Raw genomic sequence first — 25,978 nt, forward strand, 5'->3', positions numbered from 1 at the left:
AAGAAAACTGAGATTAACTCCAATACATTAGAGGCTTATTCTAAGACCAGGGAGCTAACAAAGCTGAATAGCTCGGTTTATTAGTGCAAATGTTACAAATGAAGTTCAACAAAAAGAAAACTGAGTTATCTCCAATACATGAGAGGCTATTTTTTTTTTGTCATAGAAACTTGGATCTGTATATTGCTTTTTATCCGCATAGCAGCATAGGGACAAAGGAAGTACCATATACTTCATAGCTAGACATACAACAACATACCCAATGTAATCCTACTAGTGGAATCTAGGTTACAGCTGAACTTACTAGGATTTATTAGCAAGTGGTAAATAAATACACTCACAACCTGAAAACTCCGGCATATTATACATGTATGGCAAAAATGCAACTGCTTTCGATTCACAAGTCTGCATGCACATCATATGCATCGTCACCAAAGCTTTTCAAATTCACTGAACCCGAGCTCTTTTGGCCAGTAAGCCTGGAAAGAATCAGCCTTGCAATATTTTCAGCAGCAACAGCACTTGTTTCCATGGTGCTAGCTGCATTCTCAAAAGCATTCACATAGTACAAGTGCTTATCATCCAAGATAAACGGCGCAAATACCTCAGGAGCATGATAATGCGGGTATGCAGCCCAATCTATCTTAATCGTCTCATTTCTCACACTGAAAATCCGATCTAATAAAGCATCATCAAGAGGTTTACGCGAAAACACCTTGTATGACATATCATTCTCCTTATGCTGCTTAAGAACCGAAATGCTCGAAAAAGGAACATCTTCTGTCTCCACAGTGCCCACCAGTTGTGGAACTTCTGATACCGAACCTAAACCAAAATAAGCAGGATTTACTGCACCTCTAACGAACGTCGTATAAGTGTGCTGTAATTTCCTCTCAGGTATTGAAATCCCTGGAATAAATTGAATTTTTAGCTCATCTAAAGGTGTAGCCACCACTGTAATACCACATTCGTAACTCTTTCCCTTTGTCGTATTAAGTTGATAGTTTTGCTCTATGAAAGAAACTGATTCCACTTCTTCATTAAGATGCAATTCGACATCAGAATGCTTGATTAACTCAACAGCCATTCGCCGATTCCCTCCTTCAACTGACCATAAACCTGTTGGGATCGAAATAACAGGGCGTCATGCAGAAGCTCGTGAACGACAATAAATCAGACACAGAGTAAAAAATACTAAAAGAAACATAATATTTTAATACGATTTGGTCAATTGGAAAGCGTAAAAAATCAATTATTATAAAATTCAATTAAGGTAGAAAATTCAGGGCAAACTGTAACAAAACCTGATGAACTTCCAGCTAAAGAAACAGCACCAGCAAGTCCACTGATTTTAACACTTTGCCCGTAATTAATTCTGGTAATAACCGTAACAAGTTCATCAATAAGCCGCGGAGATAAATTAGCATCGATTAACTCCTCTTCCAACGTCCTTTTAGTCAAATCATAAAGCCCGGCCCATTTAAGCATTTCTTCAACAGTCTCAAACACCGGCCTCGACTCAAATCCGTCATAATACTTTAAGAAACTGTTGACAGTTCCATCAACAAAACTATTCATTCTAAACAGAGAGAATCCGTATCGAAGGAAAATCAAGACCGAATTCGTAAAGGAAACAACACGTTGATATATAGGTAGATTTGAGTGGGAACTCAGGGTTTTAAAAACGAAATCGTGACCGTTCCAAATACCGAAAGATGAGTCATCAGATTCTGTGTGAATAGTGAGGTTTAAATTTTTCGTGTAATTCAATGCGTGGTAGTTTTTCGGGTGGAGAATTGATGCGCCAGCTTCGAATGTATGGTTGGAGAGAGTTACGGTGGCCATACGGCCACCGATGAGGTGGTTTCGTTCGAAGATTCGGATGGTGGTGATTTGGGAGGAGTAGGTACGGAGGAAGTGTGCTACGGAGGATCCGGAGATTCCGCTGCCGATAATACAGACAGTCGGAGATGATTTGGAGTTGACCGCGGTCGTAGTGGAGGAGGAGGAGGAGGAGGAGTATAAGGGAGAGAAATAGGTGGAGATGAGTCATGATTGAGTTGTATTTGAGGTTTTTTGCTTGGTTGATGGAGTTTCAGCTAGCAGTTGACCTGTTGATATTAAAAGTTTTGGTAGCTGGAGAGTGTAGGTAGACTAGAGACCGGAGAAAATGATACTCAATGAAATGATTTTTTGCAACAAAAGTTTTTTTTAGCTTGTTTTAAATTATAAGATTAAAAAAATTTCCTTTCTTTGTTAACTTCGTGCTAAGTCAAGGACCTTCATATAAATTAGGACGGATGAACTAAAAATAGTATTTCCTCCGTCATTATTTATGTGATACATTTTTCTTTTTAGTTTGTCTAAAAAAGAATGATACATTTCTATATTTAGAAATAATTTAACTGAAAACTTTTTCTTTTATCCTTAATGAAATGATTTACAGCCACACAAATATTTATGGCTTTATTAGACCACAAGTTTCAAAAGATTTCTTTTATTTCTTAAACTTCATGCTCAGTCGAACTATATCATAAAAATTGGGAAGGAAGGAATATGTACTTTTTTTTTTTTTATCTTTGATAGTAGATTCAAGATAGTTCATTAACTGAGCAATTTTATTCCTTTAAATTTGTAAACCAAAAAAAAAAAAAAAAACTTTTGATCTCCGTCAAATATTTATCAAATTCTATTTAATCAAAACTGTGAGGAAAAAAAGTTTAACAAAAAACACCAGAAATTTCCAACAAAATTCCAAAAAACCACAACATAAAAGCTACCATACATAAAAGATGCACCAAACTATAAATTATAAAATCTGTAATTCCAAATGTGAGTTCCCATTAAATATATTCTTTTTTCAATAAATTTAATAATTAGAGTTTGCTAAATATCTAACGGAGACCAAAATTCTTACCTTTGACAAATTCAAAGGATTAAAACTGCTCAAATGATACTTAAGAGACTATTTAGAACCTAATACTAAAGATAAAGGACCATTTTTGTCATTTTTCTCGTGGAGACTATTGGAACAGATAAGACTTCTTGAGTGTTAATGAAGGAGAAGCACATGGATCAAATTAGTCTCTGCCAATTAAGTGATAATTAAAAAAAAATGGGATTGGCTTATAATTTTTAAAACTTATGAGTAGATCATTAAAAACTTTGGAATTGAACTTTTTTTTCTCTCTCGTAGCTTGAATGTTAGTGGTGGTGGAGATGAGTATAAGTGAGATAAATAGCTGGAAATTTCTTTGCTTGATAGTATTAATGGAGTTTTTCTTGTATCAGCCAGAAGTTGACATGTAGCTGGAGACTGTTGGGACAAATAAATGAGTGTTAATGAAGGAGGAGGCACATGGATCAAAAGCCAAATGTCAATTAAGTGATAATAATTGAAAATGTTGGGGTTGAATTATAATTATTACTGTAAAATTTTATGGATAAAATTAAAAAATCTTTAAAAGATCATCCACTTTCAAATTATTTTACAATTTTCATTTCGTTCTTCTTTGAAATGTAAGAGAAAAAAATACTCCCTCTGTTTCAATTTGTATGTCTAATTTTAATTTGGCACGGAGTTCAAGAAAATAAAAAAAAAATTCAATCTTATAGTCTTAAATTAAAAATATGTAGAATGTACCAAAATATTTTTTAATCTTATGCTCTTAAACCTGTTATGTGAAAAGTTAGAATTAAATAGTTACCAAAAAAAGAAATTTTTTTTAAGCAGATTAAAAAAAAAGTAAGAAAAACAAATTGAAACGAAAGAAATAATAAATTTTGATGAAGTGAAAATTCTGCAAATATTCCGTGAAATGTTTGGAACAACAGCATCTTTCCTTTTTTTTTTTTTTGGACAATTTTGGAAGGGAAGGAATAAGAACTAATTTTGTCTTTTTCATGCTCAGTCTTTTATGGACCATCGTGTTTTCCCATATCATTTTTTTGCTCGGATTGGCCTTCTTTTGAGGTAGTCCTTAATTTTTGTCCTTCAAATTGCTGGTCTTTAATTTTTATTTTTCGCTTAAAAAGGTAACCGAAAATATCTCAAGGTTCTGGTTCAAATCCCTGCGGGCAATTCGCACTTCTTTTGGGGTGGTCTTTAAATTTTTCCCCTCATATTTGAAATCTTTAAATTTTGCCCTTCGGCTAAACCCCATGGGTTCCAGGTTCGAACCCCCACACAGTCAAAATTTTAAAAAAAATTGGCAAGGCAGAGTTTAAATTTCGCTATGCCCCCACCGGCATACACTTGTGAAGGAATTACCAAAGTTATGCCGGACCCGACATACTTATGCCTTATGGGCAGCTTGGCATAATATGCTTGGTCCGGTATAACTTTGGTAATTCCTTCACAAGTTTATGCCGGGTCTGGCATAAAAGTTTGCCCATTAAAAGTATGCCCCCACCGGCATAAACTTGTTAAGGAATTACCAAAGTTATGTCGGACCCGACATACTTATGCCTTATGGGCAGACTTGGCATAAGTATGTCGGGTCCGACATAACTTTGGTAATTCCTTCACAAGTTTATGCCGGGTCCGGCATAAAAGTTTGCCCATTAAAAGTATGCCCCCACCGGCATAAACTTGTTAAGGAATTACCAAAGTTATGCGTGACCCGACATACTTATGCCAAGTCTGCCCATAAGGCATGAGTATGCCGGGTCTGGCATAAATTTAGTAATTCCTTAACAAGTATATGCCGGGTCCGGCATACACACGACCCAAACCTTGTCTTGCAATTTTTTTTTTTTAATTTATGCTTGAGCGGGGGTTCGAACTTAGAACCTCATGATTTCTGCGTGAACGCTCAGAGTTGCAATGCGAAGGGCAAAAATTAAAGACCAGCAATATGAGGGGCATAATTTAAAGACCACAAATATGAGGGGCAAAATTTAAAGACCACCCCAAAAGAAGGGCAATCCGCGCAAAAAAATGAATCCCTGCTCAGTCAAAAAAAAAAAATCATAAGTTAAGGCTTTCGCAAAAAGCCTGCCTTATGCGGCACACTTTGCCTTAATGCATAACTAAAAGTCCGCCGAAACCGGCAGACTTTTAGTTATGCCTCAAAGGAAAAGTTTGTCTTACAAGACAAAGTTTGTCGTCTCCGGCATAGGTTATATGTAACTTCGCCCGTGTCACACCCCATTTTAACCCGGAAGGTTAAAATTAGAAGTACGACATATTGGAGATTCCTATTTTTTGTTTGTGTTAAGGAGTCGCCACCTAATTATTTATGGTGAATTAGGACACCTAAAGTTACTTAAAGTTATGTTTAAAGTTAGCTGTGTTTAAAGTCTGCGAAACTTAAGATTCTAGGTAAGGGTTCAATTAGTCTAAAGGGAAGGTATTAGGCACCCTTTAAGACCCATTAACAATGGTTAACCGACCGGACTTATGATTAATTAGGCTAAGGGTAAATATAGTATTATAAATGTTTGGGAAAGTTTTTTAAAGTAAAAGGTAATAGTGTTATTAGAAATAAGACATGTAAAATAATAAGTTGTATAAAAAAAATATGTCTATTGTTACTTTGTAAACACGACTTATAAAAGTTATTAATTTTTAACGAAATGTAATAATAATGTTAAAATAATACTTGTAGAAAACGTAGTGATTTGATAAGAGTTTAATTATACATAAACCAAAAGAAATGGGATGAGTGATGTTTATATATATATATGGAGAAAAATGACTAAAATTTAAAAGAGTTATTTAATAAAAGTTTTAAAGGTTGTTTAGACAAATATGAATTTCAAGTGTTGGAAAGAAACTAAAGTGAAAGAGTTATTCGTTGAATTAGTTTGCCTTTTTATTCCTTAGATTAAGCTAATCGTTAGTGTAGGATTGGTGATGTTTTAAGTTTCTAACAATAGTGAGCATAAATTATTATTCCTTTAGCCAAAGATGTAATCATGCTATCTTTAAAAAATCAATTATTCAAATAAATGTTATAGGTACTATAAATAGTTTTAAAAAATAGAAATGAATGTAATTTGTGGACTTAACTACCCATTACTAAACTGAACCCTTTAATGTCCCTAAGGTTCGATCTTAATTAACAAACAAAGATGTTAGTTATACAATACACATTAAATACACACAAAAAATAAAATGGAAGAGTAGCTATAATATGAATGGGCTCAGCCCACTTTCCGAAACTGCTGTGGTTTGTTGACCATCTGTTGGGCCTCGGCCCAGACCCCTTTTTTTGTTTGGCTGTGAATTGGATTGATAGGGAGAGAATTTCGTGTTGGGCTCTTAGCCCAATACCGAATGCGGAATATTCATGCATAAGAACAAAAGGAAAAGGATTAGCATATAATCAACGAATGAGATTTAAACATATAAAATTTAAACTCAACAAATCAAGATTATACTAGTCATCTACGACATATATATATATACATATATATATATATATATATATATAATCACATGGTATATTTGCAACGGACAGCCATGTAAGATATAAAAAAAGGGTACAGGATAAGACGAGGGCATGACATGATGATAGCATGGTCTAAATTTAAACAAGGGCAGCTTATCAATCAGCCAAGTAAGGAATGATATACCCTATATAATCAGATATACCAATTTACATATTCAAACGTATGCATGACTGAATATAACCTGTATATGCAGGGGTAAATCTAAAACTTTCAACTAGTACTACTGCGTGAATTTGTATTTTTGATTCAAAATTATCATAAATATCAGGTCACAACTTCCAGGTAATGATGAACAAGCGTCATCTATTTCTGTCAAACAACAATTGTCACCATATTTCACTAAGTCAAGTTTCCAAAATATCGCGACAAACAGGGGCAGGACAGAGGGGGGTTTATTCATTCAGTTAAAGGGGCTGGAAACAGAGTAATCGTGTAAGGTTCTGATGCTACTTCTATGAGGAACACACACAGAACAACAGTAAAAAAATGCTTAATCATGCATTCAATTTTTTGCAGTACTGACCCCTTAAACTCCAGTCTAGTGTGGTCAGGTTTTTAGAAGCAGAATACCCACATTATACGAGTTCTAAAATAGTACATAAGTATATAAATAAAGAGACAACTGGATGTTCATGCTCACATATAAGTTCCAAGTCAATCATCCAGATTTGATTTAAATTCTCAGGGTTAAACTCTGTCAATCACCTAATGCATACAAAGTTCATATTAACCTAAGTGGTTCCCTTTCTTCACTATTTCAGTAGAAAAGCTCAAACCTGGTACATATTAGGAGGATGTCTTAACTCTTTGAGACTTTTCCACCTTATTAGACTCAGATGCAGACACACCAAGATAAACTAATATGTTCTTTGAAACCAGTTAAGCCTTATTTAATCACATCCAAACAACCTAGTCACATTACAAGACTTTACAAGCAGGCCTCAGACTTTGCTAAATCTGGCCTAATCAAACTTTCCTTAGTCAGCTCAATAATAGTTCATACAAGTCAACATGACAAATGCAGTAGACAGATTCAGACTAAGACAATATATATAAATCTCAGATCAGATTATTTAAGAACAAGAGAAGACCCAGTCTTATAAACCAAATTTCCTCATGAGCACCTCAATCTATCTAAACTGTGTCACCAAAACTCCATGGTCAAAATACTTGAGCTGTTATGATTCTAAATAAGGTTACAACAGTCATCAGAGGTCTTTTAAATCATCAAGCATCACTAATCACCTTAAGAGTGCACACAAGCAAATAACATTTCACATAGACTCTTAGTTTAAGGACAGTTATGTCAAGACCTCACATGGTCTAAACCAGTACTCAAGCAATCATTCCGAGTCAATCATTTGAACAGCTAAGCCAGATTTCCACCTGTTTTGTGCGCAATGAACTGGGGCGTCGAGGCCTCGAATCTACTCTCGAACGCGACAAACTCGAAATCGATTAAGGAAAACTAAAGTTTCAACAGAGAATGAAAGTAAAATAGAGTAGTTGTTCGTTGTCTTTGTTGATTAAAACTTGTGTTTTTGTGGGATTTTCGTGGTTTTTGGTCTTGTTTGTCTAAAGTTGATTCGGCTTTTTTTTGCCAATCCCCCCCTCCTAAACGATTCAACTCCCCTGTTTTTTTATAGAATGGGGAGAGAGAGGAGCGGTGTGAGGTAAGGAATGATGAAGGAAGGGAATCGGGGAAAGGGCACGGCGTGGTCGGAAAAAGGGAGGATGAGCGGCGGTGGTGGGGTGAGTGAGACGAGGGAGATGAGGCGGAGAAAAGGGAGAGAAAAGTGGGGGACAAGGGCGAGTGGGGAGCGGAGAAGAAGGAGGGAAAGGGGGGTGAGTGGGAGCGGCGGCGAGGGAGCGGGAAAGGAGGAGAAGGGGAGAGGGAGATGAGCGGCGGAGGAGGAATGAGGGGAAAATGAAGGGGAAACCCTAAAAGGGTTTCCTTATTTTGCTGAAAATGAATTGGACCCGGTCCATTTGTGAACCGGGTCAAATTTTAGACTGGGTGTTTAAAAGAATGGACTAGTAAATTAAACATGGACTGATCTAAAAAATTGAGATAAAAATATGGTGTAGTCCAAAAGTATTAGGAATTAATCGAACTTTGATTTGGGGTCCGGTAAGTCAAAATACGGACTGAGTGCAAGAAATAGTTTGGCTTCTAAATTTGAATAAGAGACACATTTTGATTAACGATGTACTAAGGGTGTCAGAATATCACCTGGTACGAAAAATGTGTAATTGTAAAAGACCCGGATAATAAAGTTATATCATGTTGCAATGACCGCGCAATAAAAAACGCTATCATTTAAATGTGCGAAATAAATGCGATGTGTATGCGGAAGTTGGTAGAACGTTGAGAAAATGCAAGTTTCAATAATACTAAATAATAGTAGCAAATAAATAGCGGTAGTAATACTGCTAAATAGCAATGATAATGGTAATAATGATAATGTTGATGATAATGGTGATAATAGATATAATAATAATGGTAAATAACAAACATTGATAATTAAAAAATGATAATAATTAATAATAATAATAATAAAGATGATAGAAATTAATAAATAAAAATAATAACGATAAATAACAATTATTGATTATAACAAAATGATAATAAATTAATAATAATAACAATAATGGGATAATAATAAAATAATAATGATAATAATAATAAGAAATGATAATGATGATTAATAATTGATAACAAATAACGCTGATAATAATGATTAGTAATTAATAATAATAATGATAATGATAATGATAATGGAAATAACAAGAAATAATAATTAACGACAAAAAATGATAATTTAAGAATAATAATAATAATAATAACAATAATAATAATAATGATAATAATAAACTGCAGAGGAATAAATAAAAATGTGGGTGTTAATAAAAGACTAATAATTATAGTAAAACTTAAATGCATATTTTTTAATTTCTCGAAATACCAGAAGTATAAATAGGTATTTCGGAGGAGATGCGGGACAAAATTGGGTGTCAACAGATGCCCCTCTTCGACCGGAGGTGATGTAAGAATCTTCGGGCGAAGAAGTTGACGTAGTAGCCAATTTTGTTTGGACCGACGAGTATGAGTTTGTAAGAAAGTATGATTTAGGAAAAATTGATTGAAAATATTATTAGGGCCGAAGGAATTATGGAAAATTATGGCCGAATCTCAGTTTCGAGTTGCCTACATATCTCGGGTTGCACGAGAATTAGGTCATGTGTAGTTCGAAAGTTTTTGTGGATTCACAATCTTGCAGGGGGTTGTAGACAAGTGACGAGACGTTCAAGAATGGAACACGTGTTTATAGCCTCCTAATTATAAATGTGATGCACAACACACCCATAAGTAGGACTCTACTAGACACGGTGTAAATTCTTCAAAGATGCCCCAGTGTTGAGTTATGGAAACACTGGGGATGTAGAAAGGAATATGAGATGGTGAGAAGAGTAGATTTAGTAGAGTTTTAGCGGAGGATGTGAAAGAGAAATTAACCTACGTATCACGTGTTTGTGGACATAGGCGGAATTGACTTCGAGAGTAGATTCGTGACCTTTGCTTGTGAGTTTGGTATTCCTCTTTAGCAAATTTGCCCCAGTTCACTGCGTAAGATAAAGTTCCACGTTGTGTTGCATCTCTGCTGGTTGTATTTTCTGCCAAAACTACGTATCACGTGTTTGTGGACATAGGCGGAATTGACTTCGAGAGTAGATTCGTGACCTTTGCTTGTGAGTTTGGTATTCCTCTTTAGCAAATTTGCCCCAGTTCACTGCGTAAGATAAAGTTCCACGTTGTGTTGCATCTCTGCTGGTTGTATTTTCTGCCAAAACTGAAATTCATGTTAGAATTAGTAATAGAGTTAAAAAATGTAAAACTATAAAGAGTGTAAATGATAGTAAATATGATTGGGGGAATGAAAAATGAAGCCGTGTGGCCAATTTTCTCTCTGGTTGTCTTCAGGGACTTGAATGAATGTGTGATGCGTATGCTGAGGATGTAATAAGGTCTCTAGTTGCGGTTGGAGATGATAGTAGTAAGGCCTCCGACTGTCTTCCGGGACTCGATGATGTCTGCGAAATTTAAGGTAAATTCGTTAAAGTAGGTAAAGTAGATGATGAAATAAAGAAATAAAGTAAGGAGTAAAGCAAGTGTATAGCCGCTTGGCTTATGCAGATGAGGCCGTGTAGCCATGCGATGTCTCCGGTTGTCTTCGGGGACTTGATGCTGTGTCTCCGGTTGTCTTCGGGGACTTGATGCTGTGTCTCCGGTTGTCTTCGGGGACTTGATGTTGTGTCTCCGGTTGTCTTCGGGGACTGGATGTTGTGTCTCCGGTTGTCTTCGGGGACTTGATGTTGTGTCTCCGGTTGTCTTCGGGGACTGGATGTTGTGTCTCCGGTTGTCTTCGGGGACTTGATGCTGTGTCTCCGGTTGTCTTCGGGGACTTGATGCTGTGTCTCCGGTTGTCTTCGGGGACTTGATGATGTGTCTCCGGTTGTCTTCGGGGACTTGATGATATTCCTGTAAAGTTCAAGGTAAATCGTTAAAGTTGATGATGTGTAGCCGTCTGGCTTATGCATATGAGGCAGTATAGCCAAGTGATGCCCGGTTGTCTTCGGGACTTGATGATGCATCTCCGGTTGTCTTCAGAGATTTGATGATGCGTCTCCGGTTGTCTTCGGGGACTTGATGATACATCTCCGGTTGTCTTCAGAGATTTGATGACGTGTCTCCGGTTGTCTTCGGGGACTTGATGATACTTCTCCGGTTGTCTTCAGAGATTTGATGATGTGTCTCCGGTTGTCTTCGGGGACTTGATAATAATTCCTGCAAAGTTCAGAGTAAAATGGTTAAAGCTGGTAAAGTATATGATAAAGTAATTGGTAAAGTATGGAGCAAAGCGGTAGAATAGCCGTTTGGCTTATGATGTTGATGGTATCGTGACAGGCTGAACTAATGACGTGCGATCCTGATTTAATTCGCCTCCAACTTCGTCAACCTACAAAACAGGTATATAAAGTCATAAAGTGATTGTGATAAAAATAAAAATTAAAGATAGAGTTAGAAATAAAGCCGTTTGGCCTTTTAGGCAAGGCCATATTAAGCCAGATGATGCTTTTCTGCCATGATTGATAGACTTGACTGTTGATCTCGCGGTCTTAAGTTCCTGCACTCAAAGAAAAATTCTTAGTTTGGGAGGGGGAAGTTGATTCGTGTTGACTCGAAGCTTGACGTGGTTGGCGCTCCATTAGTCTTGTTTGTTTGGATCTTGTGATCTCCGTTCAAGCCTCAGTAGGTGAACAGTAGTGAAACAATTGCAAGAAAGTATTTGATTTGAATGGTAGGTATGTAGGTATATGTATAAGGAAATGTGACTATATGTATATAAGTTGTGAAATATATATATATATATATATATATATATGTAAATGTATGTATCTAAGGAAAGATATATTTGTATGTAATGAAAGATATATGTGTAAATATATGTATGTAAGTTGTAAAATATTTCTGCCAACTTCAGATTGTGACACTTCCAAAGTGATCGATCTATAATACTTCCGGTCTGGTAGCCTTAATCTTGTCGATGTCCAACTGTTCTTTTGTCTATATCTTTTCAAAATATGCCCCAGTTTCGGGTTCAAAAGGGTATGCTAAACTTATGTTGTGGTGTGACCGAACCTTGTATAGGTTGCCTACGTATCCGCCAAGGAATCAGGTCAGAGCGTAGTTCATGAAACATAAAATGGTCTGAAGTTTTCTAATAAAGGGACCGAACCCGATGTGGATTGCCTACGTATCCCACCAAGGGAATCAGGTCAGCGTAGTTCTGTTATATAAACGGTAAAAGGTTTGTTGGATTTTTATCTAAGTGCGACGGATCTGTATGTTGATAGTCTACGAATCTTGCCAAGGGAATCAGGCCCTGTATGGTTTTCTTTGTGTAATAATTTTAGATTTTCTGTTATAACGCAACCGAACCCTATGTGGGCTGCCTACGTATCCCACCTCGGGAATCAGGTCGGAACGTAGTTCGTAAGCATGCAAATGGGAAAAAATCTAACCTGGTATGACCGAGTCCCTATGTGGGCTGCCTAAGTATCCCCCATGGGAATCAGGTCAGAACGTAGTTCGTATGCATAAGATATTTTGGATTTTTTTTTTTTTTTTTTTTTTTTTTTTTTTTTTTTTTTTTTTTTTTGTAAAGCAACCGAACCCTATGTAGGCTGCCTACGTATCCCCCATGGGAATCAGGTCAGCGTAGTTCGTATATAGTTGTTAAAGGAAAGGTTGCAAGCTAGTTTGTTTTACCTAATGTCGTCCTTTGATCTCTTCTTGGATTGCTAGCTTTCAGTCTTATGTCATCACCTATCGACTATTTCGATTCTTTTGAGCGGAATCTTGTCTTGTCCCCTAGTTTCTTTGTTACTCTCTCGGGATGTATGTTGTTTATTTATTCATTTCATGTCACAATCGTAGAGTTAGCAGATTTGATAATTATAGTAGAAAATAACAATAACAGATGATTAAGGAAAATTAGAAATGCATTCATAGTTTTCACGATTAAGTTTCAAAAAGATGAAGCAAAGCAAACAAAAGTTTTGAGCATGATTCAAGCCTTTAAAAATAAAAGTTCACTACATGTTCAGTCTACCAAGACTCCTGGAGAATCAGGGACGGAGTACAAGTCCATTTCTTCAGAGTCTCTCCTGGTTCTGCACCCTGGATGGTTGGTGTCTCAGTAGTTTTAGCAGCAATCTTCACTGGCACTTGTTTTTGGATCATCCCCACAGGCGCAACGAACGTTGATGACATGCCTCTCTCCATCTTTCCCAATTGGCGTAACGACCTCCTTCCGATTCTTAACCTTTCGATAATTATCATGTTCACGTTGGCGTTTTCGTGAGTAGGCAAATGGATGGGGATCCATATCGGGTCGAGCTCCAGTGAGCTGGATCGCTCCTTCCTTAATCAAGGTTTCGATTTTGTTTTTGAGGCCATAGCAATCCTCAGTGGCATGCCCAGGAACTCCAGAATGATATGCACAATGCTTGGAACTATCAAACCATTTTGGGATAGGCTCGGGAATTTTTCCTTCAATCGGTTGTATTATGCCTGCTGCCTTCAGTCTTTCAAATAGTTGAGCCAAAGGTTCAGCAAACCGAGTATAATTACGGGTGTTTTTTATGACAGGATTTGGACGGACTTTATGTGTGGTATGTGGTCGATTTTGGTAAGTGGGAGCTTGGACAAGTGGGTTTTGATAGTGAGGTGCTCGAGGTTGGCAATAGTTTGCTTGGGTGTTGTAGACAGGGTAATGGAATAGTGGAACTTGGTAGGGTTTGGCGTAGTGGTAAGGATAGAAAGGCTGTTGTGGATGGTCAGAGTATGTAATGGCTTGTTTTAGAGGAGTAATTGTAGGTGGTGGGTTAGTGTTGATGGGTAAAGGAATGTAAGGAGTATGACCTAGTGATTGGTTTGGTGAGTTGGGTGGTGGATCAGGAGTAGCATGGGTAGTGTAGGTTGGAGGTAAGTTGTTGTGGGTAGGTATAGTGTTTTGCGGAGGAAAATGTTCAGGGACTGGAGATTCAAGTGATGGAAAACGAGATGGGTTTGATGCGACGTTCTTAGGTTCAGGAGGCGGACTTTGGAGTGTAACCGATGAGTTGGTCACGTTTCTCACCCGATTCAGTTCTCTGCGTAGATCCTCAATTTCTTGAGTTAGGCGGGCGATATGTTCATCCCGCTGGAGAGTAATGCTATGTTCAGAAGTCTCAGGGGGGCCATTAGAAACCATGATGTTTTCCGGACCAGTTGAAATAGGTGTGGCTGGATCAGACGTAACATTTGCCTTTCCTTGAACAACCCAGCTGCGTTGAGGTAACGATGATGTCTTTGACCTTGTGATGTAAGGATGGTCGGCCATTGAGTGTCAACACGAATCAACTCTCTGTTTTTGGGAATAAGATAAAAGAAACATATAGTATAAACGATGTTAGTCTCACGAACATATCTAGGTAAAGTCATGATCACGTAAAGTCAAGTAAGGCATGTAACAAATAATTTATCAAGTAGAGTCAACTAGTTGTCAAACAAATGTAAACGATCACATAATAACGCGTCCTAATATGCATGTGACCTCTTTGTGCCAGAGGTGGGCCTAACGTTGTTTGAAGGGTAAAGTGTGCCATAATATGTCATCCCGTTGCTTTGATTAATTAAACAGATTCTATTTTCTCAAAAGTAAAAAATAATGTAATATTTATTACATGTCAAATGAATACAACATAAAGTGTTTCCTAATCTAAATAAAGTAAATAGAATTTCTATGCCTAACTTCTAGCTCCATTTGTGATGCCCTTGATCTTCGTCATTTGTTGTACTCCGATGCAAATGCATACCTGTCATAGAAATGTTAGTCATTCCCTCCTTTCCTAAAGTTTAATTAATTAGAGCGAATAGTCAATATTTAGGCACAGTTATCCTTCAAACATGCATATAAAGTATGATTGGTATCACTCGGGGTCATGAACCCACTTGGACGTTTTGGGTAAAGTCATCCAATGGATTTAATGCACCAAGGGTATTAAACCTCCTAGGTCATGAAATGTATGCTCTTAATAAAGGGTGTTGGTTTAGCTCTATCTTAGGCTGACTAAGAGTTGGCTTCCTATGACACAAGGTTCTCCCAAGCGGACAACTTGAGAGTGGAAAGTCCGTGGCCGTCGACTGCACCGCTGATCGACTAAATCCACAAGATCAATCCAACTAAAGGGGTAATTTAGTAGTGAACGGGCGCGAACCGCGAAGCCGTTTTAAGTGTGTGAATATGTGTGAGTTTTCCAGAAGTGGAGGAAATATGAACGGAATGACAGTTTATCAAAGCAGTAACACATAAACAGTTTATATCAAACAAACAGTTTATATCAAGCAAACAATTAATAGCATGTAAAAACAGTTAACAAACAAATAAAGTAATCAAAATAAGCACACAAAACCTATTTAAACTAAGTCCGTTATGGTTAGAACCTAAGTGATTCCCCAGCAGAGTCGCCAAGCTGTCACACCCCATTTTAACCCGGAAGGTTAAAATTAGAAGTACGACATATTGGAGATTCCTATTTTTTGTTTGTGTTAAGGAGTCGCCACCTAATTATTTATGGTGAATTAGGACACCTAAAGTTACTTAAAGTTATGTTTAAAGTTAGCTGTGTTTAAAGTCTGCGAAACTTAAGATTCTAGGTAAAGGTTCAATTAGTCTAAAGGGAAGGTATTAGGCACCCTTTAAGACCCATTAACAATGGTTAACCGACCGGACTTATGATTAATTAGGCTAAGGGTAAATATAGTATTATAAATGTTTGGGAAAGTTTTTTAAAGTAAAAGGTAATAGTGTTATTAGAAATAAGACATGTAAAATAATAAGTTGTATAAAAAAAATATGTCTATTGTTACTTTGTAAACACGACTTATAAAAGTTATTAATTTTTAACGAAATGTAATAATAATGTTAAAATAATACTTGTAGAAAACGTAGTGATTTGATAAGAGTTTAATTATACATAAACCAAAAGAAATGGGATGAGTGATGTTTATATATATATATGGAGAAAAATGACTAAAATTTAAAAGAGTTATTTAATAAAAGTTTTAAAGGTTGTTTAGACAAATATGAATTTCAAGTGTTGGAAAGAAACTAAAGTGAAAGAGTTATTCGTTGAATTAGTTTGCCTTTTTATTCCTTAGATTAAGCTAATCGTTAGTGTAGGATTGGTGATGTTTTAAGTTTCTAACAATAGTGAGCATAAATTATTATTCCTTTAGCCAAAGATGTAATCATGCTATCTTTAAAAAATCAATTATTCAAATAAATGTTATAGGTACTATAAATAGTTTTAAAAAATAGAAATGAATGTAATTTGTGGACTTAACTACCCATTACTAAACTGAACCCTTTAATGTCCCTAAGGTTCGATCTTAATTAACAAACAAAGATGTTAGTTATACAATACACATTAAATACACACAAAAAATAAAATGGAAGAGTAGCTATAATATGAATGGGCTCAGCCCACTTTCCGAAACTGCTGTGGTTTGTTGACCATCTGTTGGGCCTCGGCCCAGACCCCTTTTTTTGTTTGGCTGTGAATTGGATTGATAGGGAGAGAATTTCGTGTTGGGCTCTTAGCCCAATACCGAATGCGGAATATTCATGCATAAGAACAAAAGGAAAAGGATTAGCATATAATCAACGAATGAGATTTAAACATATAAAATTTAAACTCAACAAATCAAGATTATACTAGTCATCTACGACATATATATATATACATATATATATATATATATATATATAATCACATGGTATATTTGCAACGGACAGCCATGTAAGATATAAAAAAAGGGTACAGGATAAGACGAGGGCATGACATGATGATAGCATGGTCTAAATTTAAACAAGGGCAGCTTATCAATCAGCCAAGTAAGGAATGATATACCCTATATAATCAGATATACCAATTTACATATTCAAACGTATGCATGACTGAATATAACCTGTATATGCAGGGGTAAATCTAAAACTTTCAACTAGTACTACTGCGTGAATTTGTATTTTTGATTCAAAATTATCATAAATATCAGGTCACAACTTCCAGGTAATGATGAACAAGCGTCATCTATTTCTGTCAAACAACAATTGTCACCATATTTCACTAAGTCAAGTTTCCAAAATATCGCGACAAACAGGGGCAGGACAGAGGGGGGTTTATTCATTCAGTTAAAGGGGCTGGAAACAGAGTAATCGTGTAAGGTTCTGATGCTACTTCTATGAGGAACACACACAGAACAACAGTAAAAAAATGCTTAATCATGCATTCAATTTTTTGCAGTACTGACCCCTTAAACTCCAGTCTAGTGTGGTCAGGTTTTTAGAAGCAGAATACCCACATTATACGAGTTCTAAAATAGTACATAAGTATATAAATAAAGAGACAACTGGATGTTCATGCTCACATATAAGTTCCAAGTCAATCATCCAGATTTGATTTAAATTCTCAGGGTTAAACTCTGTCAATCACCTAATGCATACAAAGTTCATATTAACCTAAGTGGTTCCCTTTCTTCACTATTTCAGTAGAAAAGCTCAAACCTGGTACATATTAGGAGGATGTCTTAACTCTTTGAGACTTTTCCACCTTATTAGACTCAGATGCAGACACACCAAGATAAACTAATATGTTCTTTGAAACCAGTTAAGCCTTATTTAATCACATCCAAACAACCTAGTCACATTACAAGACTTTACAAGCAGGCCTCAGACTTTGCTAAATCTGGCCTAATCAAACTTTCCTTAGTCAGCTCAATAATAGTTCATACAAGTCAACATGACAAATGCAGTAGACAGATTCAGACTAAGACAATATATATAAATCTCAGATCAGATTATTTAAGAACAAGAGAAGACCCAGTCTTATAAACCAAATTTCCTCATGAGCACCTCAATCTATCTAAACTGTGTCACCAAAACTCCATGGTCAAAATACTTGAGCTGTTATGATTCTAAATAAGGTTACAACAGTCATCAGAGGTCTTTTAAATCATCAAGCATCACTAATCACCTTAAGAGTGCACACAAGCAAATAACATTTCACATAGACTCTTAGTTTAAGGACAGTTATGTCAAGACCTCACATGGTCTAAACCAGTACTCAAGCAATCATTCCGAGTCAATCATTTGAACAGCTAAGCCAGATTTCCACCTGTTTTGTGCGCAATGAACTGGGGCGTCGAGGCCTCGAATCTACTCTCGAACGCGACAAACTCGAAATCGATTAAGGAAAACTAAAGTTTCAACAGAGAATGAAAGTAAAATAGAGTAGTTGTTCGTTGTCTTTGTTGATTAAAACTTGTGTTTTTGTGGGATTTTCGTGGTTTTTGGTCTTGTTTGTCTAAAGTTGATTCGGCTTTTTTTTGCCAATCCCCCCCTCCTAAACGATTCAACTCCCCTGTTTTTTTATAGAATGGGGAGAGAGAGGAGCGGTGTGAGGTAAGGAATGATGAAGGAAGGGAATCGGGGAAAGGGCACGGCGTGGTCGGAAAAAGGGAGGATGAGCGGCGGTGGTGGGGTGAGTGAGACGAGGGAGATGAGGCGGAGAAAAGGGAGAGAAAAGTGGGGGACAAGGGCGAGTGGGGAGCGGAGAAGAAGGAGGGAAAGGGGGGTGAGTGGGAGCGGCGGCGAGGGAGCGGGAAAGGAGGAGAAGGGGAGAGGGAGATGAGCGGCGGAGGAGGAATGAGGGGAAAATGAAGGGGAAACCCTAAAAGGGTTTCCTTATTTTGCTGAAAATGAATTGGACCCGGTCCATTTGTGAACCGGGTCAAATTTTAGACTGGGTGTTTAAAAGAATGGACTAGTAAATTAAACATGGACTGATCTAAAAAATTGAGATAAAAATATGGTGTAGTCCAAAAGTATTAGGAATTAATCGAACTTTGATTTGGGGTCCGGTAAGTCAAAATACGGACTGAGTGCAAGAAATAGTTTGGCTTCTAAATTTGAATAAGAGACACATTTTGATTAACGATGTACTAAGGGTGTCAGAATATCACCTGGTACGAAAAATGTGTAATTGTAAAAGACCCGGATAATAAAGTTATATCATGTTGCAATGACCGCGCAATAAAAAACGCTATCATTTAAATGTGCGAAATAAATGCGATGTGTATGCGGAAGTTGGTAGAACGTTGAGAAAATGCAAGTTTCAATAATACTAAATAATAGTAGCAAATAAATAGCGGTAGTAATACTGCTAAATAGCAATGATAATGGTAATAATGATAATGTTGATGATAATGGTGATAATAGATATAATAATAATGGTAAATAACAAACATTGATAATTAAAAAATGATAATAATTAATAATAATAATAATAAAGATGATAGAAATTAATAAATAAAAATAATAACGATAAATAACAATTATTGATTATAACAAAATGATAATAAATTAATAATAATAACAATAATGGGATAATAATAAAATAATAATGATAATAATAATAAGAAATGATAATGATGATTAATAATTGATAACAAATAACGCTGATAATAATGATTAGTAATTAATAATAATAATGATAATGATAATGATAATGGAAATAACAAGAAATAATAATTAACGACAAAAAATGATAATTTAAGAATAATAATAATAATAATAACAATAATAATAATAATGATAATAATAAACTGCAGAGGAATAAATAAAAATGTGGGTGTTAATAAAAGACTAATAATTATAGTAAAACTTAAATGCATATTTTTTAATTTCTCGAAATACCAGAAGTATAAATAGGTATTTCGGAGGAGATGCGGGACAAAATTGGGTGTCAACAGCCCGAATATAAACCTATGCCTTGCGAAAATATTATTATTTTTTACTTTGCTGGATTTCGAACCCAGAACCTCAGGGTATTTTCGACCACCTTTTTAAGCGAAAGAGAAAAATTAAAGACCAGCAAATTGAGAGACAAAAATTAAAGACTAGCGAATTGAGGGATAAAAATTAAAGACCAGTCCGTATGAAGGGTGATCGTGCAAATTGCCCTACCCATATTGAGCTAGACTAGAACATGCTTGTCCTCATGCTACACTTATACACTCACTACAGTTTAATGAAATCGCTGATCATGTCAAATTATCTATTTTTTAATGTGAATTCAAACATAAAATCTTCAAATTTTTTGAAATAAACTTTATATATTTAATAACTAGATAAACAGTAGTATTATTAGGGGAACAATATTTTTTTTTTCCAACCAAACGCACCTAATCATCAGGGGAACATTATGCAGTTGTGACTCCAAATAACTCATTGCATACCATAGCATCTAGAAGAATTGCTCTTCTTTGATTTGCATGTTAGTTTCTTGTAGGTACATTATGAATTCTAGGACGCAGACATCGTCATATTAAATTCTCTGATAGTGAGAAATTCAAGCTGATAAAGCAGTTAGGGAACTCGACTGTCTTCGGCTTTCCTCTGGAAAATAAGTGAGCCAAACAAAACAGCAATGCCCATTACTGCATTTGTAAATAGAAGCTGCTTCTTGGAAACTTCATGTGGCTGCCTGAGCACCACGATCTCTCTCAGCCGGACTAGTGTTTCTCCAAAAATACCAGACGAAGAAGTAAATACCAGAGCACTTGCCATACAACAAAATATTTGAATACAAGGGCGGAGCTAGAGTGTAGGTTACAGTTCCGTCAAACTTAGTAGTTTTGGTTCAATGTATTTGTCTTAAGAAATTCATTGCATATATATGAATTATATTAATTTAGAACCCAATAATTTAAAGAACTAGATTCATGTACCCATAAGCTTCAATGCTAGCCCTGCGTTTGTTTGAATATGATCAAAATGAACAACTCAAAAGGCCATGATCCATTTTTGAGTCATTTCATGACGAGTAATAATATCTTTAATCCCTTTATTTAGATCCAAAAAAGCCCCCTTATACATCCATTCCATCCAGTGGATGGTAAACCAATCGTCTCAATAAAAAGTATTTTGTAACATAGATAATTTGCCAAAGTGAAATATTTTCCGTGCTTTTGATGAAGTAAGAAGTTTCATAAAAATGCATCAAGATGCAGAAGTTACAAAAGAGGTTGTGTTAGCTCCAGTACAAGAGAAGAGACTATGCTAGGATTCGGGAGCAACAAGGTCCAAAAGTACATCAGCCCTAGTTATAGGGACTAAGTTACTCTAACAAATTAACAACAACAACAACCCAGTGAAATCCCACAACGTGAGGTCTGGAGAGGGTAGAGTGTACGCAGACCTTACTCCTACCAAGGTAGGACGGCTGTTTCCGAAAGACCCTCGGCTCAATAAAAAACATAAAAAGAGGTCAGATAAGGCTAAGAGATTCAAAGCGATATGGAAATGAAGTAACGCAAGCGACACAGATAACATAGAATAATCAAAGCACAGGAAATAACAGATAATAGCATAAATCAGAGCACAAGAAATTATACTACGATAATGTGACTACTAATAAGACAGGATAATGAGACTATCTACTAGCCTTCTACCCTAATGTGGGTCCTCCAAACCCTCTTATCTAAGGTCATGTCCTCGGTAAGTTATAACTGCGCCATGTCGTGTCTAATTACCTCTCCCCAATACTTCTTTGGCCTACCCCTACCTCGTCTGAAACCATCCATGGCCAACCTCTCACACCTCCGCACTGGGGCATCTGTGTCTCTCCTCTTCACATGCCCAAACCATCTCAATCTCGCTTCTCGCATCTTGTCTTCCACCAAGGCCACTCCCACCTTGTCCCGAATATCCTCATTCCTAATCCTGTCACTCCTAGTGTGGACACACATCCATCTCAACATTCTCATCTCAGCAACTTTCATCTTTTGAACGTGAGAAATCTTAACTGGCCAACACTCCGCCCCATACAGCATAGTCGGTCTAACCACCACTTTGTAGAACTTGCCCTTAAGTTGTGGTGGCACCTTCTTGTCACATAGCACTCCGGAAGCAAGCCTCCATTTCATCCATACTGGAATCAAAACGTATGCGGTTTCTTTCTGTCGAAACACACCAAAATATACTTGCAAGGACCATCATCCAGATCTTCTTAACGGCTTTATCAACTCTCCATAAGCACCAACTTTCATATGGATCGTCAATTGTGTGTGGCATGGCCAACTTAGTCCAAAGTAGAACGGGACATGTAACATCTGTTGACAAGCTGAATGTTTCTTCTGTTGAGGTTGTCCTGAGTGAAACATGCTTCACTGAGGGCTGTCCAGCTGAATTTTCCTTTTTGAAAGGCAAAACAATCGTAGAAATTCATACACTTCAGGTACCGCGTGCTTGCTCATTATGGTCTAGTTCTGATAAGGAACTTATGAGAAAAAAATCTCATCAAGGGTACTTCTAAACTTTGTTGCTCGGACCCTCCAAAAATGTATTGCTTTTGGAGGATCCGGAACACACTCGGCAGTACTTTTAACGAGTCTGAGCAACATAGCTTCTAACAATCAAAACTTCTTTTAATCTATATTGTGCGGGTAACGAGACCTTGATTTGAGGTTGAAATCAAGAAATGTCACAACAACATTTGAAGAAGTTCTAGGAAACTTCAAAATCTCCTCTGATGCCTCTTCTGATATGGCACGATAACTGTCCCAAACCACTACTAGTTTTTCTAATACCTGTGCATTTTTAAGGAAAAACCTTAGTAGATCCATCTCATTTTCTTCAGTTTTGAAACCAGCCAACTTAATCAATTTTAGATGAGATTCCAAGCACACAATGCTTTCACTAGGGTCATGCAGCTTCCAGTTTTCATCCCAATCATCATTCTCATCCGAAAACAAACTAAGAACCTCTAAATTAGGAGAATACTTGAGCAATAGCATCATGACTTGCATCCAGGATTCATCAATTCCCACTGTCAGTTTTAAGGACTTGAGTTTATAAAACGTGACCTGAAAGTTTCTTAGTTGATGAGATACACTATGCAGACCCGAAACTGAACCCATGCATAAATCCAAAGCTAATGTAGAAGGAACATTCTTGATCATCTTATGCACAAGCATGCCAACTTCTTCTACTGAGCCACAAGGAAAATAAAAGAAGATGTCAACAACTTCTATAGAGAAGAGATTCTTTATAATTATATCCTTTGCCATTGGAGCACCATATTTCAAGAACTTGAGATTCGGGCAAGAAATTTTGATACTACAATTTCTGTAAATTTCATCATTCTCACCACCATAGCATTGTAAAGACATGTAAACCAGAGATGTCGAAGAAATATCAAGCAGAGTCATAGTTCCAAAAGTGCACTCTTCCAGTATCAGTTTTTCTAAGACAGGACATTTCGCGAACAAGCAACTCGTCAAGTGCTCATTCCATAACTCAACTTCCTCGAGATGAAGCAATTTGAGCTGCGAAAATCCCATATGATTAGGCAGCTGTAATTTCAAAATTCGTAAAGATTCACAACTCGCAACACAATATGGCAACTCAAATGTCTCAGTAGGACAAAAACTTAACACAAGTTCTTGAACATTTCGCTTAGTTGCCACACGAACCCATCGAAAAATAGCCTCTTTATCAAAAAGATTGCCACAACAAAGCTTAAAGCAAACAAGACTAACCCCACATTGGGAAATCAAGATCCAATTGATAAAATCATTGAATATCCTAACCATTACCCAATCCCAAGGTTGTCTAATCCGTTCACAACCAAAGCGATTAATATCGAAATTCAAGTAAGGCATTGTTCTCCATATGTAGTTCCATCTTTTTGACAAAATGCTTAACTGAACCACATCAAAAATGTATAGTGATTAAAGGATATTGTGGAGTATATCATCTGGCAAATAGCTTATTCTATCAACCCCTTCATTATTAATGGATGTAGCTAAAAACTTGGGTTTTTTTGTTGATTTTTCCATCAAATCTTTCATTTTGAACTATTAGAAAGCAGAAAAGACTGATTTTGAATATATAGTGAGATTACCTTGAAACCAACAAGCCGCCAGTCTTACGGAGAATGAGAGCCATATTTGGGGCTTTCTTGAGGGTTTATCACATTTATGTTTTGTAGGGAAAAAGGTCCAAATATATCCGTCAATTTTGTAATTTAGGATAGATATATGCCTCGTTAAAAAAAGAAATTTTTACATGGTATAACTAACATATAAGAATTATTTAAGTTTTGTATTGTGAAAATGTATATTTGAACACACGCGAAATTGGTAAAAAATAGCTACAAATTGTAATTACAAAAATTGTAGCAACAGTTGGTGAGAAACCTAGAAACTATTGTTTATATAAGTCACCCTTAAAAAAAATGATTCATGTATACCGCTGCCATTATACAAATGGTGCAAATATACCATTTTTGTATACGAATTTTTTTTTTTTAAAAAAAGTCATTTAGTTTATTTTTAATTAAAGAAATATCACGTGGCTTTTAGAAAAATAATTCTACTAAAAAAATGGGTAGACTTATTTTTCTAAAGGCTAGGGTATGTTTGCGTCATTTGTGTAACATCAGGAGTATATATGCACTAATTTTTTAATGAGGGATATATCTGCACTAAATCGCAAAGTTGTGGGGTATATTTGCACCTTTCTAATATTTTGTATGTAATTTCAATTTTGAGCTATGTAATTGTAATTTTGACTCCTTAGTTATTGCTAAAATGTTGATATCTAGGAATAATTATATAGTTTGACATATTTGTTTGATGAAGTAATTACTTGATCAGCATGTAATTGAGGGGGAGTAATTACACTGTTCAGTTCTAAATAGAGTTGATAATTGCTTGTAATTACATGGTGTAATTACGATATTATGTTTTAATCACTTTTCTTATTTGTTTCAATTTTAATTTCTATTATTTTTAATTTATATTTTATTTATATTCTTTTTTCTTTTACAATTTGTTTTTTCAAATATATATATATATATATTTATATTGTTTATCTTTCATTTTTTTACTTCTCATTTCCTAATCTTTACTTTATGTGCTTCCATGTGATTTCTCATATTTCTTAATTTGTTTTAATTTTAATTTCTATTATTTTTAATTATCGATTATCATAATTTTTAGAAAGGATTATCTAAGGTTCAACATTGCAACAAGTTGAGTGGTGCTTACATGCTTGTAACGGTACGGTTCGGACGGTTATTTTATAAAATATATACCGTATCAAATTTCAGTTATTTTATGTTGTATAACCAAAATTAGACTTTTTAAAACCGTCCCATCATCTCGGTTTCTCTTCGGTATCGGTACGGTTCGGTTAATTTTCGGTATTTTTTTTTTATAAAAACATCATGTAAAAGTCCTAGTAGAAATTAGAACAAGATGCTATGCATACTTCTGTAGGACTTTGGCTAAAATTCTCTAGACATTTTTATTTTCTAAAAGGTGATGAATAAAGAAAAGTGAACGACGACAAGAATAGAGATTCATCCCGCTATTTTACGGTAGTGTGAAACAATGTTAAGTAAAGAAAAAAAAATTATAATTTAGATCACAAAAGCGGGAAGAAATCAATTGTCACGCCCCGAACCATGGCCTGGGCAAAACACGGCACTCGGTGCCTTGCTGCATGTGACCGAGCGAATCACATAGCTTGTTGAATCATCATGAGGCATAATATGAGCGGAATATAACGTGAATGCATGATGGGCCTTTATAACACGTAGTAAGTCATAATACTTAATAAAAATACTTGTTTAAACATGAGTGCGGAAATAACATGAATGAGCCAAAATAGCTATACGACTCTGAATGTCTGACATAACATAACTGACTTGTCTAGTTTATGAAACCTCTATCACGAGTCTGACTGGAAAACATACTTACTGGGACAAGGCCCCAAGCATACCATTAGATGCAAAACTAAATAAAGAAAGATAATGTCTAAACCCCGAATGAGATGGGGCTCACCAATAA

At 36.0% G+C, this 25,978-nt stretch overlaps 2 protein-coding genes across 2 annotated transcripts; both read right to left on the reverse strand.

The window, feature by feature from the left end:
- Window positions 1-55: 55 nt before the first annotated feature.
- LOC132604027 (farnesylcysteine lyase) lies at window positions 56-2,197 on the reverse strand. Its single transcript, XM_060317344.1, is given in 3 exon segments — window positions 56-1,119; window positions 1,305-2,007; window positions 2,009-2,197. Coding segments are annotated over 3 exon segments (1,470 nt in total). The 5' UTR covers window positions 2,054-2,197; the 3' UTR covers window positions 56-397.
- A 19,373-nt stretch (window positions 2,198-21,570) lies between these two features.
- Window positions 21,571-24,091, reverse strand: LOC132604029 (putative FBD-associated F-box protein At3g50710). Its single transcript, XM_060317347.1, has one exon. The coding sequence runs from the start codon at window positions 23,783-23,785 to the stop codon at window positions 22,550-22,552; it is 1,236 nt and encodes a 411-aa protein (XP_060173330.1). The 5' UTR covers window positions 23,786-24,091; the 3' UTR covers window positions 21,571-22,549.
- Between the last annotated feature and the right edge of the window lie 1,887 nt (window positions 24,092-25,978).

Source organism: Lycium barbarum, chromosome 7, assembly GCF_019175385.1.
Source record: "Lycium barbarum isolate Lr01 chromosome 7, ASM1917538v2, whole genome shotgun sequence".
NCBI classification, from domain to species: Eukaryota; Viridiplantae; Streptophyta; class Magnoliopsida; order Solanales; family Solanaceae; genus Lycium; species Lycium barbarum.

What these genes read in the sequence shown, in the direction of transcription:
- LOC132604029 (XM_060317347.1), bottom strand. Translation starts at nt 23,785, where the DNA reads ATGCCTTACTTGAATTTCGATATTAATCGCTTTGGTTGTGAACGGATT.